This window comes from Miniopterus natalensis, chromosome 13 (genome assembly GCF_054644295.1).
Source record: "Miniopterus natalensis isolate mMinNat1 chromosome 13, mMinNat1.hap1, whole genome shotgun sequence".
NCBI classification, from domain to species: domain Eukaryota; kingdom Metazoa; phylum Chordata; class Mammalia; order Chiroptera; family Miniopteridae; genus Miniopterus; species Miniopterus natalensis.
The window spans coordinates 28,811,285-28,833,247 of record NC_142093.1 but is presented as its reverse complement, the minus strand read 5'-3'; the positions used below and the strand labels follow the sequence as shown (position 1 = coordinate 28,833,247).

Here is a 21,963-nt window from a genome sequence, read left to right as displayed (position 1 = left end):
CTGCAGGAAATCTTGTTACGCCTTTCCTTTTCAAAAAAATTAATAAACTTAATTTCTTAGAGTAGTGTGACATTTACAGAAAAATTAAACAGAATAGAGTTCTCACACACTCCCATGTCAATCCCCCAACCACAGTTTCCCCTGTCATTAACATCTTGCATTGGTGCAGGACATTTGTTACAACCTGTGAACCAAATTGATACTTTATTTGCTAAAGCCCACAGTTTACATCAGGGTTCGCACTTTGTGTTGTACAGTTCTATGAGTTTGCCAAAGGCATAATGTCATGTATCCCTCATCACAGTATCATACAGAATAGTTTCACTGCCCTAAAAATCTCCTGTGTTCCACCTATTCATCCCTCCTCCCTCGCCTGCAACCCCAGACTTTCCTTTGTAATACTCTAATTAAGTGTAGGGTAATATTAATTAGTTGGAGCTAAGAATTTGCTTAAATAACCAGTGATTCCCCATGGCGATAAAAGTTTCTTAATCATTAATTTAGACTAGCACTGTCCAATAGAAATATGTGAGTCATATATGTATTTAAAATTTTCTAGAAGCTGCATTAAAAAAGTAAAAAGAAATAAGTGAAATTAATGTAATAATATACTTATCTCAATGTATCCAAAATATTATCATTTCCAATATGTAACTAATATAAAAATTGAGATAGTTAAAACTTATTTGGGTACTAACTCAAAACCTAATGTGCATTTTAAACTTACAACACACCTCATTTCAGACTAGTCACATTTCAAGTGCTCAACAGCCACGAGTAGCCAGTGACTAAGGCACAGAACTGTGCAGGCCTAGACTGTGAGCAACTCGAAAATAAGGTTTTCCCTCCGTCTCAGGGCCTCCAGTTTAGGCATGCAGCAAAGACTTTTGAAAGGTGTATCACAAAGAAAAAAGGGCTCCCCAAACCTCTGGATGCCTACACTTAAATATTCTGTAACCACTTTCTTTAAACTCTCTCCAGTTTTGGAAAAAGTGGAATGGGAATTCATGGTCATGCTGGCATATCTAGGACATGAGTACTGGGCTTCCTGACTCCCAGAAAGCCTGAATCATCTGAAATGTTGACTCATGAGCCTAAGGTGACCGAAACGTAATGTGAATCAAAATTGCCTTCCCAGGCGCCGTTCTGTTTCCACTTCTCTCTCCCTTCCCTCTCTGGGTGACTGACTCATCCTCCCACCCCGTGTGAGTCGAGCATCCAGCAGATCTCAAGCCTCCTGGAAGGAGGTGAGCGGACTTCCACGCGGTCCGCCCGGCCCCAGATGGTCAGCCCAGCTCTGCTTTGCCCCCCTAACCCAGGGTCTGCAATTTGGACTACCAGTGATCTTACCCCTGTCAGAAATTTATTTTTTTATTTTTAGGTGGTGATGGTAGTGGTGATAACGTGGCCTGGGAATTTAAGTCTAGAACTATATAATCTTTTATTTCAAAATCTTTTAAGATGTAATGTATATTTCGATCCTTAGGGACTACTCCACAGTCCCGTTAGTACCTTTGTTCACCCTGGGATTTTTTCCTTTCCTGAAGGAAAGTTTCCACCCCTAGTCCCCGGGATAACGCCCTTCCGGTGGCGCGCCGGGAACCTCCCTACCCCTCAGGGTAGGCGGCCGGCTCGCTTTCGCAATCCTCTAACTGCAGCCCGACCTTCCGCGGCGCGCAAGGCCCAGACCCCAGCCCCTACCCTGAGCTGCCGGTGGTGGAGGGTGGGGTGGCCAGTTTCAAGCCCCACCCACCGAACCCAACCCAGCCAGTAAGAGAGAGGAAGCGCAAAGAGCCACACCCACTTTCCCCTCTTTTCCTTTCCGTTGGGCCGGCTGGTTGTCCGTCATGTCTATTCCGTAGCCGATTGGCTCCCTCCCTCCCGCGCCAGCCCATGCCAGCAGGGGAGGGTGAATCACGCCAAACTGGGCGGGGAGTCTGCCGGCCTCTCCGCTTCGCTGGCCTGGGCGGCGGCGGCAACTGGGGACGGGGCGGGTGGCGCATCACGGGTGCGGAGGCAGGAGGAGCAGTCTCATTGTTCCGGGAGCCGTCGCCTCGGCAGGTCCCTCGTCTCGTTCGGCCCTGCCCCTTGCAGCCCTTCCCAACCCCCACCGCAGCCCGCGGCTCTGAGGAAAGCGTCCGGCGGCGGCAGCAGCTGCAGCATCCTCTCCGACCCGCCAGCCATGGAAGACACGGACCAGTCGTCTCTGGTCTCCTCGTCCTCGGACAACCCGCCCCGGCCTCAGCCCACGTTCAAGTACCAGTTCGTGGCGGAACCGGAGGACGAGGAGGAAGAGGAGGACGAAGAGGAGGAGGAAGAGGACGAGGACCTGGAGGAGTTGGAGGTGCTGGAGAGGAAGCCCGCTGCCGCGCTGTCGGCAGCCCCAGTGCCCGCCGCCCCCGCCGCCGCCGCGCCCCTGCTGGACTTCGACAATGACTTCGTGCCCCCGGCGCCCCGGGGACCCCTGCCGGCCGCGCCCCCTGCCGCCCTGGAGAGGCATCAGTCTTGGGACCCGAGTCCCGCCTCGTCCGCGCCATCCCTACCCTCCGCTGCCGCAGTCTCGTCCTCCAAGCTTCCCGAGGACGACGAGCCTCCGGCCCGGCCCCCCCCTCCGCCCCCGGCTAGCGTGAGCCCCCAGGCCGAGCCCGCGTGGACGCCGCCCGCCCCGGCCCCCGCTGCGCCCCCCTCCACGCCGGCCGCGCCCAAGCGCAGGGGCTCCTCAGGCTCCGTGGGTGAGTGCCCGGCCCTCCCGCCTCGCGCCGCCCCTCGCGCCCCTCCCTCTTTTGTGTGCAGCCCCGGCAGCTGCGGCGGAGCCCCCCTCTCCGCCCCGAGGGGCTTTGTCTGCAGACCTCCGGGCGAAGGCGTCCCCCCCTCCCCTGGTGGGAGCTGCCAGGGGCTGGGTGGGGCGGCGGGGGAAGCCCGGGCTGGTTCTTTATTGTCTGTCCCGGCGGCGGGTAACACGTGCGCCCCGCGCGCTCCCAGGCTCTCCCCTCTGGTCCCCATTCCACTGCGTCCCGGAAGTGGGGCACCCGCCCACCTCTCGCAGGAGCTGGGTGTGTGTCGAGGAAGTAGGGCTGTGGATTCACTGGGCTGGCCTGGTTGTGGGGTGAGGATGGGAAGGCTTTGGCGCCCTAATCTTTTGTCTCCCCGTCTGGGTTTCTCCCAGGGAAAAGGCGCGGTGTCGCTGCTAGTTTGCTTGCCAGCATTCAGCCCTGGCCCCCCTCCTCACCCCTTCCCTGGCCGGGGTGGCCCCCATGCGCTTCCCCTCGCTTCCCCTCCTCCTGCGCTGGTGGGGAGCTGACCATTGGAAAGCGCCCACATTGACCCAGCTGCAGCGAAGGGAGAGCGCCTCCAGCGGCGTGGCGTGTGGAGAGCTGGGTGGGAGAGTTCTGGCCAAGTCCTGCCACCGCCCAGTTTACCCGCGTCTTGATGTGGCAACTCCGCACCGGCGAAACCGAGCCGGGAAATGGGATGTGGGCGTTGGGTTCCAAGGGGGCTCAGGTTTGCCAGGGTTCTCAGCTGCCGAATAAGAGGAATTGCTGTTTGTGTGGACAGGTTTAGCCTCGTACTGCATCCTAATTGAATCCTAGAGAACAAAAGGGCAAAATGATTGTATTCTTAAGGTAGGGAAACCTTTGGATTCCTTTCCGGGACTAGGCCAATTAAACTTGTGGCAGATTTACCATGAAATTTAAAGATTTTGAGACAGGTTTTCATGCATTGGTTAGATATACTATTTCTTGGAAGTTATGTTTTAGGTCTACAGAGACAAATCTGCATAGTCTGTAAATCGTTTTGAAATCCTTTCATTCACGAGTACCTGATTGTACATTAATAATTAATTTCTTTTTAAGGAAATTATTTTAGAAAATAAAAAAATCAAGTTTGTTAGAGATTGAGAGTTCATCTTACTAGAAAAATCTATTAACTTATTAACAAGTAGCTTTTTACTTCTGGTTTACTGCTTTGGGCATTGGGAAGCCATTGGAGATGACTGAACTGAGGCATGGGTGGCATCATGAAAGCAGTGTTAGAAAAGGAGTTGGTGACCATATTCTAGATAGGTTGGAAAGGAAAGCATGGCAACTAATTTAGAAAGCTTTTGCAATAGTTCTGAGACAGATGAGTAGAACCTGAACTCGTGCACTACTAGTTAAGTGAAAATGGAGTAGGAGGGAAGTGTGGTTTCTTTGGTTGGTTGTGAATCCGTATTTTTATAGTTAGGTTACAAAGAGGTTTTATGAAAGAAGAATTGATAGGACTTTGAGGCTATGAATGAAAATACAAAGAAAAGAATGTTGGTGCTTATTAAATCAATTTCAGAGACTGTCCATAGTTGTATATTGCAATGGAAGTTTGAATTGAATATTGCTTTAAGTATAGGGTCATATCTTGGAGATGAAAAACTATTAGTTTTTTTTTTTATAAAGCCATTTATTATATTATCATTTATATCGGTTTAGGAGCACATATTAGAAATGTTAAAAGATTTTAAGTGATATGTAGTTTAAATCTTAGTATAAGATGCCTGTATAGAAGATGTCATGCACTATTCAGTCCCCATCTTCCTTCCATGTTTAAACATATCTAACAAATGATAACAAGGAATAGAACTGATGAATTTAGAGATTCTGAATAATTTCTTTTGTTAAGCCATTTCTAATTTCCTGACTAGGAACAAGTGGTATGCTCCTTATGGATAGGATGAATTATGTTTCAGATTGGTTCCTATGAAGCAATGTAAATTTATAGTGCTTTTTTAGTAACTAGCAAGCTACCTCAAATCCTTTTTAGAACGATGTAATGAATATATATCGAGTCTTTGATAAATATTTATGTGGAACAGTGTTTAGAAAACATGCTGTTTTATACTATATCCCTGTGAACTTGGAAAATTTGCTATATTATATGAAACATTTTTAAAAAGGGGCATATTATCTATTGTCCAATAATTAGCTTTGTTTTATGTGTAGTTATTTCATAATATACCTAAAAGCAATTTATTTGAAACCCTACTGATGCAAGGCCCCAATTTAAATGGCACATTGTAAAGGTACTTTGCTAGCCCAGGATGCAAGTGCGAACCAAATGGGTATATTTCTCGATTCTTTGGAAACTGATTTAGTAGAAGTAAATGTTGCAGATACACTATTCTTATAGTACAGTCCTTGAGACGTTTTGTTCCTGTTTCTAAATATAGACACTAGAAGTCCCCCTGAGAGTGACAGCACCAGAGATGTGGGAACTGTAAGGGCAGAATCATAGTTCATCAGCAGTGTTTAAATGGTGAATGTGACCTTTGTGGACACAGGCATGCAAGATGGCAAGACCCAGCTTTACTGATGCTAAGGTCTCAGACTGATGGCTTTATCATTCTTTTCACCTCTAAGGGAGAAGTTGATAACTTCACATTTAAGCTTCTGAGTTTTTGTTTCTTGACATGGTGATTATTAATTTTTAAGTTACTTTCTTCATGTGTTCCCATAACATTCTGTTCTTACTTCATCATTTATATCATACCATATATATGATCATGGTGTGTTTACTCATCTCTAGTCTCTACCAGACTGTATGCTCCTTGAGTAAAGGGGCTGTATTACCTTTTTTCCTTGAGGAAAAGGACTATATTACATTATGTCTGCATTGCTGAGCACAGAGATGTGGTGTAGACACTCAGATATTTTTGTTGCATGAATAAAAATTAACAGATGAATGCTGATCTTCACATTCTGTATAGAGCCAGAATTACTACAATATTTTCTCTCAATAAAAATCCCAAGTGTTATGAATTAAAGCGTATATTTACTTATATATACAAGGTATATGAATGTACCGTATTTTATTTAATTAGCCTTTTGTTGATGATTAGGTTTTCTTAGCCTTTTCTGTTATAATGTTGCTGTAAACACCCTTATATAAACTTCTTTGGTAATACTTGTGTTGTAAGATAAATTCATGCTAGTAGAATCACTGGTTCAAAGGCTATATGCATTTAAAATGTTGATAGATAATGCCAAATTGCTCTACAAAGAGTTGTTCCAACCTATATTCTCACCAATGTGTTAAAGTACCTTTTTTCTTTTGCCATACCAATACAGTAGATTGATAAACTAGTAAATGGTTTAGCAAATTATTTTTTAAATTCATATTTCCCAGTATTTGTTAAAATTGGCTCAGGTGCCATATTTTTTAGGCTTAGGTGCCAGTAAATTTTTCTGGTCACAGCTTTGACTTTTTTGTTGTTGTTTTTATAGATGTAGGAGCACCTGATCTTTGTTTTATATATATGTCTTATAAAAATTTCTCTCATGTTTTCTCCTGGTATTTTTATGATTTCATCTTAATATTTAAAATGTAGTTTATTTTGTTCTAGAGAGTGAAGTAGTGATATAATTTTATTTTTGAATATGATTGTCCATTTGTCTCAACACCATTTTCTCTACTATTTTGAAATGTCACTTTTGTCATATACTTATAGTATGAGTGAAATATTTTCTGTTCCAGTTTTTTGTTTTAATTGCTATAACTTACTTATTTTAATTACTTTATAAAATATTTTCAGTTACAGTTGACATTCAATATTATATTAGTTTCAGGTGTACATCATAGTGGTAGTGGTTAAACATTTATGTAACTTAGGAGGTGATCCCCCAGTAAGTCCAGTACCTATCTGACACACATACATAGGCTATAACTGTTTTAAAAAAATCCTCACCTGAGGATATGATTTTTTTACTGATTTTTAGAGAGAGAGGAGAGGAAGAGAGAGAGAGAGAAAGATCAATGTGAGAGAGAAACATTGATTGGTTGCCTACTGTACCCACCCCGACCTGGGATCAAACTGAAACCTAGGTATGTGCCCTGACTGGGAATCAAACCCGCAGCCTTTTGGTGTATAGGACAACCTCCGATCATCTGGCCAGGGCCATAGGCTATAACTTTTAAATAAAATACTAGTTGATAGGACTTTTCCACAATTATTTTTCCTTGCTCTATGCATGTATAATTTTCTATCTGATCTTTAAAGTTTATCTAGTCTCCTCTCCCTATGTTGGAATTATAGTGGGTTACATTACATTTATGGATTAAATTAGGAAAGAAGTCACATATTTTTAGTATTGATATTACATATTTTTTCTACCAACCCATGGTTTTTATTTTATTTTTTAATTTAGCTTATAATTATGTGAAATGTAAGATTTAAAACATAAACATTAGGTATTCTAGGCTGTTTAATAGGAAACACTTGAAATACTGAGTTATATAGATTTTGCCCCCCTCTTTTCAATTGATTATAGACTGTTAAAGTAACTTCCAGCTTTTTTCTTTCTAAAAAATTTTTTGTTGTAAGAGGGACGTAAGATGCCTTTTTACAGATGCCTTTGGCATCTATTGAGACAATCATATGACTTTTCTTTTTTAGTCTGTTAATGTGATAAATTTCATTATTTAACTTTGAATGTTGAACTCATCTTGTATTCCTGGGTTTAAACCCTTTTGGTAATAAATATACTTCTTATGAATCACTGGATTCAGTTTGCTAATATATTGGTAAAGATTTTTGCCTGTATGTGTAAGGGGTATTTTTCTGTAAATTTATTTTCTTGTAATATCCTTGTCTGGTTTTGCTAGTTTTGCTGGGTGTAAGTTTATAAAACATTTTGGGAGATGTTTACTCTTTATTTGTTAAAAGAGTTTGTGTAAGCATCCTTAGACTTTATAGACTTTATTAGTGAAGCCAGCTGGGCTTAGTGTTTTCTTTGTGGAGATGATTTTAAGTTATACATATACTTTCTTTAAGTAATTTAGGGCTATTCATATTTTCTGTTCTTTCTCTGCCAGTTTTGGAAATGTATGCCTTTCAAGGTATTTGTCTATTTCATCTTGATGAGTAGACATCAAGTTGTCTAGTTTATTGGCATGAACTTGTTCATAATTATATTGCTCTCTTTGAAGATTAACAAAGGTGATAGAATTTTCTGACACTTATAAACTCTTCAAAGTCACAATTTTAAATAACTCCAAACATCTTTAGTCCCCTTTTTGGAAATATGATTCTCAGGAAGTTAATGAAAAATGTCCCTCTCATCAGCAGTTGTACTTTGCTAAGATTAAAAAGGCATCCAAATAGGAGAATGACCAAGATCCTAGTGAAAATAGAGGATCACCTCTTCAGCATAAACATGGGTCCAGTATTAAAGCATCTGACACCTGTTCATACCTAGCACCACTCCAGAGTGCCATTAATTCAAGTATATGACACATCCCTTCATTAACAAGAAAAATCAGCGAAGGATGAAACAGGAAGGCTACAGTCTACCTTGATTTGGCAAAAAGTGAATGAACATATGAAGATTTAGACTTGCCAGGAATCCTCAATAGCATGCTGCCCTTGAGAGTGATCATGGAACTCACCTGCACACAGAGAAGGTCACAAGCAATGAGGCTTTAGAACAGTTTCAAAAGACCCCCTTCCTGCCCTAAATAAGTCTCCCCCAACCCCATCTCTTCTGGAGATAGAAGATCTGGCCACTAGAGACACTCTTTTTTGTCTTGTTTATTTTTCACAACTATCTCCAAAAAACTTTGTTTCTCCATTTTACAGGGGAGGGAATGAAGGCTAAGAGATCTCAGCAGGCAGTGGAGTGGGCAGTGGAGCTGGCAGTTGAGCCCAGATAGTCTTACTCTAGAGCCTTTCTTCTCACGCACTTACATTACAACAGAACTATTAATTGGGAAAAACAACACAGATGATACACAAGAGCAAAGATGAAATCTAATAATCTAAAAGCAAAGGTTAGAGTTTGGAACCATGTGTGGGAGGAGGGGGTTGGGGGTAGCCAGGGAGCTGGATGCGTACATAATTTTGTTGAATAAATGTATTATTATCTCAGGGTCTAGCGGAGCACAGCAGTAAATAAGAAAGGCATTTGTATGAATAACTCTATGCCAGCAAATTGGGACAGCCTAGAAGGAATGGATAGATTCCTTACGTTTTTAAGATCTAAAGTGATAGTTCCTTTTTTATTTCCATTACCAGTTTTTTTATCTTTTCTTTTTCTTGATAGTTTTACGGATTATCAGTTCTATTGATTTCTTCACTTTTGGTTTCATTGATTTTTCTCTCTTGTTTGCTGACTTTCTATAATTGGTTTCTTCTCTGATTTTTGTTATTCTACTTATTTGGGTTTAACTTGCTCTTTTTTTCTTCTTCTAGTTTTATAAGGTGGAAGCTCTTTGAATTTAATCCTTCTAAAAGCATTTAGAGCTATAAATTCCTCTCAGTCTGCTTTACCTGTATCCCACAAATTTCCATTTTCATGTCATTTAAAATATGCTTTAATTCTCCCTGTGATATATTCTGTGACCCATGGGTTATTTAAAATTGTGTAGTTTAATTTCAAACATTTGAGAGGTTTCCAGATATGTTTGTCTTATTGTGGTCAAAGAACATACACTGATGTCAGTCTTTTTAAGTTTATTGAGACTTGTTTTATAGACCAGGAAATGGTTTATCTTGGTGAATGTTCCATGTGTACTTGAGAAGAATGAGTATTCTGTTGTTGTTTGTAGTGCTCTATAAGTCAGGTTAGTTCATTAATAGTATTATCTAAATCATCTATATCCTTGTTGATTATAGGCATGTGTGTGTAGTCAATTAATTGAGAGTTGAGTATTAAAATTTTTAAATAAAAGTTGTAGATTTGTCTCCCTTTAGTTGTTGCTTCATGTATTTCCTATATACCTTTACCGTACACCTTTAGTGATGTTATATAGCTATTTAGTGTTGTGTCTGTTTATTCCTTTATCATTACCAAATGCCCCTCTTTATCTCTGATAATCTCAAGATAATACCCCTTGTCTTTGAATCTACTTTAGTCCTTGGATAATACGTCCTTTTAGATTCTTTCACTTTTAACCTACCTATGTTCTTATATATAAGGTGTATATCCTGTAAATGGCACATAGTGTGGTTTTTATCTATTCTGAAAACTGCCTTTTAATTGGGGCCATTTACAGTCACTGTAATTATTAGTATGGTTCATTTAAGTCTTTGTTTTCTCTTTGTCCCATCTGGTTTTTATTCTTTTATCGCTTCCTTCATCCTTTGTGCTTTTATTGTCATACATTTTGCTTCTACAGATATTATCGTATATTGTAATTATTTGAGCTTCAAAAATCAATTATTCTTTAAAGAAATTAAGAAATGAGAATATTTTGTATCTACTCATATATTTACCTTGCTGTCATTCTTTGTTCCTTCATGAAGATACAGATTTCTATCTGGTGTCATTTTCCTTCAGTCTGAAGAACTTTAAAGTTTCTTGTAGTGCAGGTCTCTTGGTGATAATTTCTTTCAGCTTTTGTTTTCATATTTCATCTGATAATACTTTTATTGTGTGTTTTTTTAAGAATATTGTTTATGAGTATAGTCAATCTTGCTATATACAGAAGTTAATGTTTTATAAAGTCACAGAAAACGCTGAATTAGCAAATACTGAATCATTGCCCCTAGGCGAAATACAGGGTTAGGTCCCTGAGAACCTCTAGTCATAGCATTTTTGTTAACCAGTCTCTATATAACTTTGTTTTATGTGTGTTTGTATTTAGGCACATTATTTACTAGACATTGTTGATTCATTAATATTGAACTCGTGGCCAACAGCACTATAACTCATACCTAGATGAAGTTTATCTAACACATGTACCTCTGTAAGGTACATAACAACCTTCTTGTGGTTAAGAACACTAGACAGCACTTAAGCACTGTACTTAGGAAACAATTAAAACAGTAAAATCACGAACAAAAGCCACAAAAATGTGAAAAAAATGTGGCACTAAATATGCTGGATAAAGAACACTTGTTTACAGTCTGAGAGTGAAACAAGGAGACAAATGGCTTCCTTGTTTGACCTCACCTGGGAACATGTGTTGGGTGACTGGAATGTTTTGCTGCTCTGTACATGTCTGCTGCTGTAAGTATTGATTTTGGGATTACCAATTTAGCCAGAAAACAAATTTGCAAATAGGGAATCAGTGAATAATAATGGTTGAGTGTATATAATTTTAGGTTATCAGTTTTTTTCCATCATTTTAAGGATGTCCATTATCTTTTGGATTAAATTATTTCCAGTGAGAGGTCAGGTCATTTTTATACCTGTTCCCTTGCCTTTTTCCTGTTGTAAAGATATTCTCTATTTTTGGTTTTCAACAATTTGACCTTTACAATTTATTTCTTTGCAGTTCGTATTTATTCTGCTTCTTGGATTTGTAGGTTGGCATTTTCCATCACAATTGTCAAATGGTAGTCCATTTTATTTATATATATATATATATATATATATTTTTTTTTTTTTTTTAATTTTTTTAAATTTTTTCATTTTTTTCTGTGTCAGTCACTATTGCCTTGCAGGGAGGGAGGTTCCAATTACATATGCTTTTAATGCTTGATTATCTCACAGGTCACTGAGGTTCTGTTCATTCTCCCCCCCCCCCAAGCCCGTTTTTCCCCCTTGATGTGATTCAGTTTGGATAGTTTCTTTCTGTTGCTTTCTTTAAGCTTATTCATCTTCTCTTTTGCACTGTCCAAGAAGTCTAAGATCAAGGTGCCAGCTAGGTAGGTTTCATTCAGAGACCTCTTCTCGGCTTGTAGTAGGTGGCTGCCATCTCACTGTATGCTCACATGACATGTGTGTGCAGAAAAAGAATGGGGAGACAGGGAAGGGGAATGGGAAGGGTAACCAGCAAGGTCTCTGGTATCTCTTATAAGGGCACTGATCTTATCTTACCATGGCCCTACCATCATGACCTCATGTAACCCTAATTACGTTTCAAAGGCCCTGATTCCAGATACCATCACGTTGGACATTAGGGCTTCAACTTAAGAATTTGGGGGGGGGCACATATTTAGTCCATAACATACTGCATATAGTGTGGTTAAAAAAATGGGCTCTGGAATTGAATTGCTTGAGACTCACTAGTTGTTTTGAGTGAATTCCTTAACTTCTCTCACTCTGTTGTTGCTTTTTTTAACCTGTTAAATGGGGGATATTAACAACAATGCTTGTAGCAAGAGGGATCCAAGGAGTAAAATGAGTTCTTGCATGTAAAGAACTTAGAGTAACAAGTACCTCAATGTTAATTTTAAAACAAGACTGGTGATAATAATGACCTTCCCAATGACAATTAGAATTTTCTTTGTAATTTGGACAATGGTAATGGGACTCATGATGTCTTCAAAGAATAGTGTGCAGTGACTCTTAGAATCTTTTTCTTTAAAGGTAGACAACCTGGAATAAGAAAATGCATGATTCTCTGAAAGTTCTTCTGAACTGAGCATATGCCAATAAGAAAGATTAATCAAGTGTCATAATTTTTTTTAAATGCCTCTTAAATTTTGGCTTGATTAGGATAAGATAATTTAATTATCTGAAAATGGGAGTAAAGGCTTTCGATGTGGCATATTAAGTGAGAAGAATAGTATCTTAAAGCCATCAAAATGGTTCATGATGTTTCTTTAACATAAACATGTTGTTATTGCCTCTTGAAAACCGATAGGTTCTATGGGTACCATTTAATCAACTTTATAGTATATATGGTAATTTAATCGGAATTAATGGTACTACTAATGGTACTACTTTTTCTTTTCTATCTTGGCTTTTTCTCTGTAGGTGAAGTTTTGTGTTAATTCATTATAAACTGAACCCTTGCTTGCTCCTCTTGTCTTGTCTCCTTTCAAATCTGTCTTTATTTCTGCTGAGGTTATATTCTATTTGTTTTTCAGATGAGACACTTTTTGCTCTTCCTGCTGCATCTGAGCCTGTGATACACTCCTCTGCAGGCAAGTTCTTTCTGCGAGCCTTTTATCCTCTGTGTATTCTAACTTTAACTCTTTAGTTTTGTTAACTCTGTATAGATTAGTTTGACTTTACTAAAAATTAGCATGATTCAGATAATGTCTACTGAAAAAGTTGAAATTGCACTTTATATGCTATGTCCAAAGGAGAAATGGACAGAACCTGATTAATAATTGGAAATATGTAAGGAATTCTTGGACCCTTGATTTATATTTACATATTGGCTATTCCATTTCTCCAAATAAAATGTACTTGTTCTATAGCTGAAAGGCTTTCATGTGAATGAATGTCACTCTGTGGCATTTAATTACTCAGTATCCTTTCTTTTCTACACTGTCAGTCAAACTCTCTTCTCAGATTCTCTTTTTTTCCTTTAAATCTAGTTAAAATTAGCTTTTTTAGTGATTATACTTGACTAGACTGATTTATGTTTTTGCATAGCATATAAATTACCTCTGTAGCCATACACAGGTTTTATTGACAGTAGCTTTAATTTTTTAAAGCTACTTGTTATTTGTTAATTAAGTGTTACAGTTAATTTTAGTTAATAGTAGGTTTTTACTAACACTATTTTGAATCTGTAATAAAACTTAGATTAACTCTAAGAACACTGGCATTCTCTAACTTTCCTTTCTGTCCATGGTCACAGAAAAAATTATGGACTTGAAGGAGCAGCCAGGTAACACTGTTTCCGCTGGTCAAGAGGATTTCCCATCTTTCCTGCTTGAAACTGCTGCTTCTCTTCCTTCTCTGTCTCCTCTCTCAGCTACTTCTTTTAAAGAGCATGAATACTTTGGTAATTTACCAGCAGTATTACCCACCAAAGGAACAATTCAAGAAACTTCAAAGGAAGCTTCTAAAGGGTTTCCAGATAAGGCAAAAAATCCATTTGTAGACAAAGATTTAACTGAGTTTTCAGAATTGGAATACTCAGAAATGGGATCATCGTTCAGTGTCTCTCCAAAGGCAGAATGTGCCTTCACAGGCGCAAACTCTGGGAAGGAAATAATTGTGAAGAATAAAGATGAAGAGGAGGATCTAGTTAGTAACAACATCCTCCATAATCAACAAGAGTCACCTGTAGCCCTTGCTAACTTGATTAAAGAAGAGAACAAAATTATATCTCCAGAAAAAGCAAGGGACAGTTTTAATGAAAAGAGAGTTACAGCAGGAGTTCCTGTGAGGGAGGAATACGCAGACTTCAAACCATTTGAACGAGGATGGGAAGTGAAAGGTACTAATAAGCACGACAGTGATGTGTCAGCTCCTGCAAGTAATAGAGAGAGGAAGTTGGAGAGTGGTTTTGCCGATAGCGTTGACCAAACAAATCATGAAAAAGAGAGTGAAAGCAGTAATGATGATACTTCTTTTCCCAGTACACCAGAAGCTGTAAAAGATGGTTCAGGGGCATATATCACATGTACTCCCTTTAGCCCAACAGCAGCTGGAAGCATTTCAACAAACATTTTTCCTGTGTTGGAAGATCATACTTCAGAAAACAAGACAGATGAAAAAAAAATAGAAGAAAAAAAGGCCCAAATTGTAACAGAGAAGAATACGAGCACCAAATCATCAAACCCTTTCCTTATAGCAACACAGGGTTCTGAGACAGATTATGTCACAACAGATGGTTTATCAAAGGTGACTGGGGAAGTAGTGGCAAACATGCCTGAAGGTCTAACCCCAGATTTAGTACAGGAAGCATGCGAAAGTGAGTTGAATGAAGCTACAGGTACAAAGATTGCTTTTGAAACAAAAATGGACTTGGTTCAAACATCAGAAGCTATGCAGGAGTCACTGTACCCTGTAGCACAACTTTGCCCATCATTTGAAGAATCTGAAGCTACTCCTTCACCAGTTTTGCCTGACATTGTTATGGAAGCACCATTAAGTTCTATAGTTCCTAGTGCTGGTGCTTCTGTAGTGCAGCCCAGTTCATCACCATTAGAAGCTCCTCTTTCAGTTAATTATGAAAGCATAAAACTTGAGCCTGAAAATCCACCACCGTATGAAGAGGCCATGAATGTATCACTTAAAAAAATATCTGGAACAAAGGAAGGAGTTAAAGAGCCTGAAAGTATCAGTGTAGCTGTTCAAGAAACAGAAGCTCCTTATATATCGATTGCTTGTGATTTAATTAAAGAAACAAAGGTCTCTACTGAACCAATTCTAGATTTCTCTAGTTATTCAGAAATAGCAAAAGCTGCACAGCCAGTGTCTGACCATTCTGAGCTAGTTGAAGATTCCTCACCTGATTCTGAACCAGTTGACTTATTTAGCGATGATTCAATACCTGAAGTTCCACAAAAGCAAGATGAAGCTGTGATACTTGGGAAAGAAAATCTCATTGAAACTTCATCTGAGTTCGTGACAGAACATGAAAATAAGGAAAAAGTGAGAGCTTCACCACCAGCTAAGGGGGGAAAGCCATATTTGGAATCTTTTCAGCCCAATTTAGACACCACAAAAGATACCTTATCACCTGGTGAAGTTCCAACATTGACCCAAAAGGAGAAAACTCCTTTGCAGATGGAGGAGCTCAGTACTACAGTTTATTCAAACGATGGCTTATTTATTGCTAAGGAAGCAAAAATGAGAGAGAGTGAAACATTTTCAGATTCATCTCCAATTGAGATTATAGATGAGTTCCCTACATTTGTCAGTTCTAGAACTGATTCTTCTAAATTAGCCAGGGAATACACTGACCTAGACGTATCCCACAGAAGTGAAATTGCTAATGTTGAGGATGGAGCTGGGTCATTGCCTCGCTCAGAATTACCCCATGACCTTTATTTCAAGAATGTACAACGTAAAGGTGAAGATAAAGTCCATGTCCCAGATGAAGTCTCCAAAGATAGGTCTGATATTTCAAAGGTGCCCTTACTGTCTCCAGATGTATCTGCTTTGACCACTCAAACAGAGATAGGCAATATAGTTAAACCCAAAGTTCTTGTGAAAGAAGCTGAGAAAAAACTTCCTCCTGGTACAGAGAAAGAAAACAGATCACCATCTGCTATATTTTCAGCAGAGCTGAGTAAAACTTCAGGTAATGAGTCCATACATTGTTTTGTGCTTTCTTGCCACCTTTTGACTTATCATGGAACATTCCACTACATTTTTTGTAGTATACTACATTTGTAGTATCTAATATATCACATTGATAGACTTATTTTCTACTGTCTCAGTTAAAAGCTTTAGTTTAGTGCTTTTTCTACCCCTCTTGCACTCATCACTCACCCTTGCTCTTAACTTTTCCACATAATTATTCATTGATCATTTGTAGGTTGCCAGGGAACTAGAAAAAAATTTTGTTAGAATTGGCTCCAGTGTCTATTTCTTTTCATTTGCTTCAGTGTTTCCTGATAGCATGAAGAGCAAGAGCTATTAAAACATTTTCAGATGCACTTACTTTTGTTTTCCAAGAAATCAATTCTTTTTAAATTTTTAATGAAAGAACATTTCTGTAATGTTTCTAATATTTCAGTGTAATGCAATATTTTCCAGTAATAGGTATAAAGTTATGCCTACTGCAAGGTGAACATTTTGTTGAAAAGTGTAAATTGAGGTATGCTATTATGAATTTTTCTGAAAAATACTTATTCTCATTTATTCCTTTGACTTTACAGTTCCCATTATCTGATTTGTAATGTGTTTTGCACACACGTTTTTTTATTTAGCATTCTAATTTAGCTTTGTATTCTATAAAAATATGTAGCGATTATGTGTATTCTACTGAATATACTTACGTATTAGAGATGGGTAGCACTATTAGCAGAGAGACCAGCATAGAGATTGTTGTTATACTCTTAAGAAAGAGGAAGTTATGAATATTAATGCAATGGGATGAGTATAGCAACATAGGACTTGAGGTTTGATCGGATATGAACATGAAGGATAAGGGGAGGCGTTAAAGATGACTCCATATATGCAGATATGTGGGTGGCAGTATGAGAAACTGAGTTAGGGAAGTTGAAAGAGTGAAGTGGGTTTTAGGGAGAGAAGATAAATAAGTTTTAAATATATTGGTATTAAGGTATCTAGGGGACATCCAAGAAGTGATGGATATTATACCTAGGAAGTTCTTGAGAGAGATTGCTTGTATGTGTACATTTGCCATGGGCCCCAGGATAGTAACAGATCAACCAGGGAGTACCAAGAGAAGAGGAAGATTTAAAGGTAGAAAGATTGGTCAGCATTACCAAATACTAGCTCACTTAAGATCAGGATTGAGAATTTATTGAAAAGGAGGGAAGATGTTGGCCTGATAGTGGCAGGTAGTGTGAGTGGGCAGGGCTGGGCCTGAGGACTGAATGAGATTTTAGAAAATAGATAGTAAATGTTGATAATTTTTTAATAAGTTTGAGAATATGGAGAGTGTTGGCAATGCGAGGGAGAGTATAGGGTTGAGGAAGGCCCCCCCCACACTTTTTTTAAAGATTTGGAGTAAAGGTGTAATTAAAGGGGTTTGTAGAGAGCCGGGAGGGAAAGGGATGAGATCCAGAACTCAGGTGGAGGAATTAGCTTATAGAGGAGGAAGAATTTTGAAGGACTTTGATTATAGTAAAAAAAAGGGAAATTATTGGTGTTGATACTGCTAGGGTTTTGTGGCTGGAAGTTGAGGGGTTGTTTATGTTTATTCTTTAAAGCAATATGTTATGTCATTTGCTGAGAATGAACTGGAACATGTTTGGGTGGAAGTGGTCTGAAATACCCTCTGAGTAGGGAAACAAAAGTATTGCATTAAGAGCCCAGTCAAGGTTGAAGGATAGGCTGAGTGGTAAGGTGACTTTTAACTATGCCCAACAGCCTTGGTTCAGAGAAGGCAAATGGTTTTATTGATTCAAGGTTGTATTTGGGCCCAATGGAAAGACAGTGAGTGAAAGGAGTTGAGTATAATAGCAAGAGAGTATTTTGAAGTGATGGATTTTATCTAAGTTGAAGAATGTAAAGAGGAGAAGAGAGGGAGTTCGTAGATAAGAGAATAGACTGAAGAACTTGAGGTCCGGATTAGATCTAAGAACCAAGAGAGGTAGGAATAAATATGAATATGTGGTTGATAGGAGGTTGTAGTCAAAGTAGAATCATGTGTGTTAGGTTAAATTTATAATTTCAGGTTGTTAATAGCCAGGGCTTGGCCTTGAGGCAAGGGCTAAACTTGAATGGTGTGAAAGTTGCTAGAAGTCAAGTCAAGTAAACCAGGAGGCCAAGATGTTGGATTGCCCTTACACATGAAATCACCCAGGATGATGGCAGGACTTGGGGTAGATAGGAGGATTAGGAGCTAGGGGGAAGACTTTGGTAAAGGGGCTGTGACGCAACTGGCAGGATGATAGATGAAAGCAGTAAGGAAAGATAATGAATGATGTAGCTGAATAGCTAAGACTTTTGCCCAAGGCCTCTGAAACAGTTGTCTAGATAGTAGTATTCATGAGCAAGGTTACTGACTTCCCTTTCTCTACTTCAGATATGTAGGGTACAGAATAAACAGCGTTTATTTGAGAGTTCACAGGGAAAGCAGTATCCTCAAGGAGGAGCTAGGTTTTAGTGAAGGGAGTTAATGGAAGGAGTCTTGAGTAAAGTTGAAGATTAGGGGAGATGGTTCACAGTGCAATGTAGATTCCAAACAGCACAGTGAAATGCTTTAGAAGAAAACAGTAAAGAAGAATCTGAGAAGCCCAGAGCAGTGTGGTGGTGATAGTGTGTAGGTGAAGACCAAGGATCAAAAGATGGAGACTAAGACAGAGTGTTGCTCTCATGCAACGTTCAGTTCATATAACATGTCAAAATATATATTGATATTTTTGGATAAAATTTGTCATGAAAAAATATCAATACAGGATCAAATTCTGCATCATAGTATCTTGCCCATCTCTTACAAAATCAGTCTTTCTACCCAAAATTAAAATTGCAAAAATAAAAACAGTACAAAGAGTATCCTGTAGTTTTCATCTAAATTCACCCTTTAACATTTTCCCCATTTGCTTTATCATTTATGATCTCTCTTTCTATAGGTAACTAGATAGGGATACATAAAATACATTCTTGTTTTTCTGAACCATTTGAGAGGAAGTTATATACATTCTGTTTTACTGTAAATATATCAAAAGGGGATGATATTCTCTTACATAAAGCTCAGTCCAGCTATTAACTTCATAAGTTTATATTGATACAATGCATTTTTAAAATCTACCATTCATATTCCAGTATGTTAGATGACCTCATAATGTCCTTTAGAGTGTTCCCCACTACACAATCCAGTCTGCAGTCAAGTTTTGCATTTAGCAGTCATGTTGCCTTTGGCTCCTTTAATCTTAAACAATTGCAGGTTTTATCTCTTATGACATTAACATTTTGAAGAACACAGGCCCTTCTCCCTCTCAACTTTTTAATAGAACATTCCTGATTTTGCATTTGTCAGATGTTTCTTAGTGATTATATTGAAGTTATGGATTCATGGCCAAAACGAAGATGTGTAGTGCCCCTCTCATGGTATTATATCTGGAGGTACCCACTATCCATCAGTCCCTCATTGATGAGGTTGATTTTGACATCTGGTCAAGGTGTCCCTGTTTCCAAGGTGGTCCCTTGTATAGTCTTTCTTCCTCCCTACAGCTAATAAGCAGTCTGAGGGGCAACACTTTCAGATCATGCAAATATCCTGCTCTTCATCAAAATTTCCTCCCTAGATTTAGTATCCCTTGATGATTTTTGCCTGAGTCAGTCTTTACCAGTAAGGTTGCAAAATGATGATTTTTCATTTCCAACACTCCTACATTTGTCAACCAACCCTTGGCATTCTACTGTTAACAAGAGTCCTCTTTTTCCACAAGTTAATTAGTTAATTATCAGTATGGATCCATGGATTTGTTTTCCTCCCAATGGTTTATAATTCATTATTGTACTGACTTATGTTGGTTGTAAATTGTCTCAGATTTGGAGGATCCCTGTCAGGTTGGCTCAAGGACATGCAGCTGTCTTTTTTGGGGGGTAGAGGAAAGCACTTCTTACTTTGTAACATAGCAAAATGTAGGCGCATCTTATGCCTATTGTGCTCCCAGACCTGGAATCAGGCATTTCTTCAAGGATCCCTGATTCCACTTAGTGGGGAATGGTATTAGAGATCAAGAGCTGGACCTAATTATGCTCCTTACTACTAGTTATGCTCCTTTCCATTTTAGCCCTTTCAGTGGACAGAGCTAGGAAACGCTTATATAGGTACATACATACAAATAAACATAAGCACATACACATATTTGTGAAATTATGAGTTCACGCAGATACCACCAATTTCAGTCCATTCCCAGAGGATTATTTCTTTCTATTTCATATATATATGTTCCTTCTATAGTGAAAACCCTTGTTCCTAAAACCACCATTCTACTTACTCATTAGCTTAATCCTTTTATATATCTAAAACAGTTTAGAATGCCTTCTAATGTCATTATAATAAACATAATAAAATAATTGAGGATCATTTTGCAAATCTTTCCCAACCTTGCCCAAGACTGAACGTTATGTTGTCAAATACAAGTTACTTGGATTAGTCCGGCCTTCCTTCTCCCTTGTTCCCACCTTTAGTGTGGGTATAATACTCATTTGAAATACAGTTAGATTAATTTGTTTCAGTTTGCTTTCTCTCTGGGAGGTTTTTAAATTGAAAATTTTGAAAGTATGAGAAAATGACCTGAATTCTCATTTTACCTGGAAAAGGGAGGTTGCCATTTATGGCAAATCTAAGCACCAAGCACTTTCACATTATTCATCACCATAATCTGAAAGAAGGAACCATTTTATAGATAACAGAACTTAAGTCTAGGGCTATTAAGTAGCTTTCCCAGGGTTACATAGTACATATAGTAAGCACAATACTTTGAGCTTCTACAATGTTCCAGACATTGGGCTTTCTTATTTATATTACCTTTTATACAATTCCACAAAGACCTTTTTAACAACAGATGGAGAACTGGGATTCCAGCCTAGGCTTTGTCCCCTTCTCAGTTTCCCCATTTTGAAATAGGCAGTTATAGTCCTAAATTTAGCAGGTAACTAAGCTGCTTTTATTACATACCTGTTGTATTGGGGGCATTAATTAATGCAAGACTTTTTTTAAAGTCAAGAAAGTTGGTTACCATATACTTTTTCTCACATGGTCTTCCACATGTAGGGGTATCAGAATGAGGGTCACATTCTGTTGCTCCCTGTGGAGACTGAGTAACCCTATTGTGATGGACAACTGCTATGTTGGTTCACTGATAAAGAAAGGTGCTAATGTCTCCTGGTCTCTATCTAGACCACCGAGAGCTTGACTTCATGATAGTGATTGCTTAATATATGTTTGTTTGGTTGCTTAGTTTGCCACTAATGCACAAAATAGTTTCATTTCATAATCTGAATATAGATTGTGTTTTGCTGACCTGTTGGAACTGTTGGTGAGTGAAGTGTAAACCAACTACAAGTTTATTATTTATTATACTTAAGCTATGTGATGTCAAGGAATAACCAAGTAGTATTGCCATAATGAAGAACTCACTTAAAAAGGTCCCGTTTATCTAGGTAAAGAATTAAAAATTACCCTTTGCAAATTTATATATATTTTAAATGTGTTCATGAATAAGAGCTTTTTTTGATGGTGTTCATGACTTAAAACATTTTTCTTTTTTAAAAAAAAATATTTTTATTGATTTTAGAGAGAGGAAGGGAGAGGGAGAGAGAGAGATACAAACATCAATGATGAGAGTTGGCTGCCTTCTGCACGCCCCCTACTGGGGACCGAGCTCACAACCCAGTTATGTGCCCTGACGGGGAATGAACCATGATCCTGGAGCATAGATTGATGCTTAACAGCTGAGCCACGCCGGCTGGGCAAACATTTTTCTTATAGTAAAAAAAAAGTTATAGCCTTTGAGCTTTCACACTAAAGAACTGTAGATATTAAGGTTTAGTATTTTGATTAAAAATATTTTTATGAGCATATTTAAGACACTTAAAATAATTATTAGTTGGACTTTATGACAATGAGTAGTTAATCTGATAAAAGGAAGAAATTTAAGTATTCAGAAAAAAATTAAATGTTTAATAAATTGAGTAGAAATAACCTTCAACTGGA

At 38.7% G+C, this 21,963-nt stretch overlaps 1 protein-coding gene across 2 annotated transcripts in view; it reads left to right on the top strand.

Moving 5' to 3' along the window:
• The first annotated feature begins 1,977 nt into the window (after positions 1-1,977).
• The window catches only part of RTN4 (reticulon 4), a 56,414-nt gene continuing 36,428 nt past the window's right edge, over positions 1,978-21,963 (top strand). Inside the window, exons 1-3 of one of the 2 annotated variants that reach the window (XM_087823565.1) lie at positions 1,978-2,732; positions 12,785-12,841; positions 13,507-15,903. In XM_087823565.1, coding sequence (XP_087679691.1) covers positions 2,183-2,732; positions 12,785-12,841; positions 13,507-15,903 — 3,004 coding nt within the window. In that variant the 5' untranslated portion in view covers positions 1,978-2,182. The remainder of the gene's footprint in view (positions 2,733-12,784; positions 12,842-13,506; positions 15,904-21,963) is intronic. The other variant, XM_087823566.1, reaches the window with a different exon arrangement.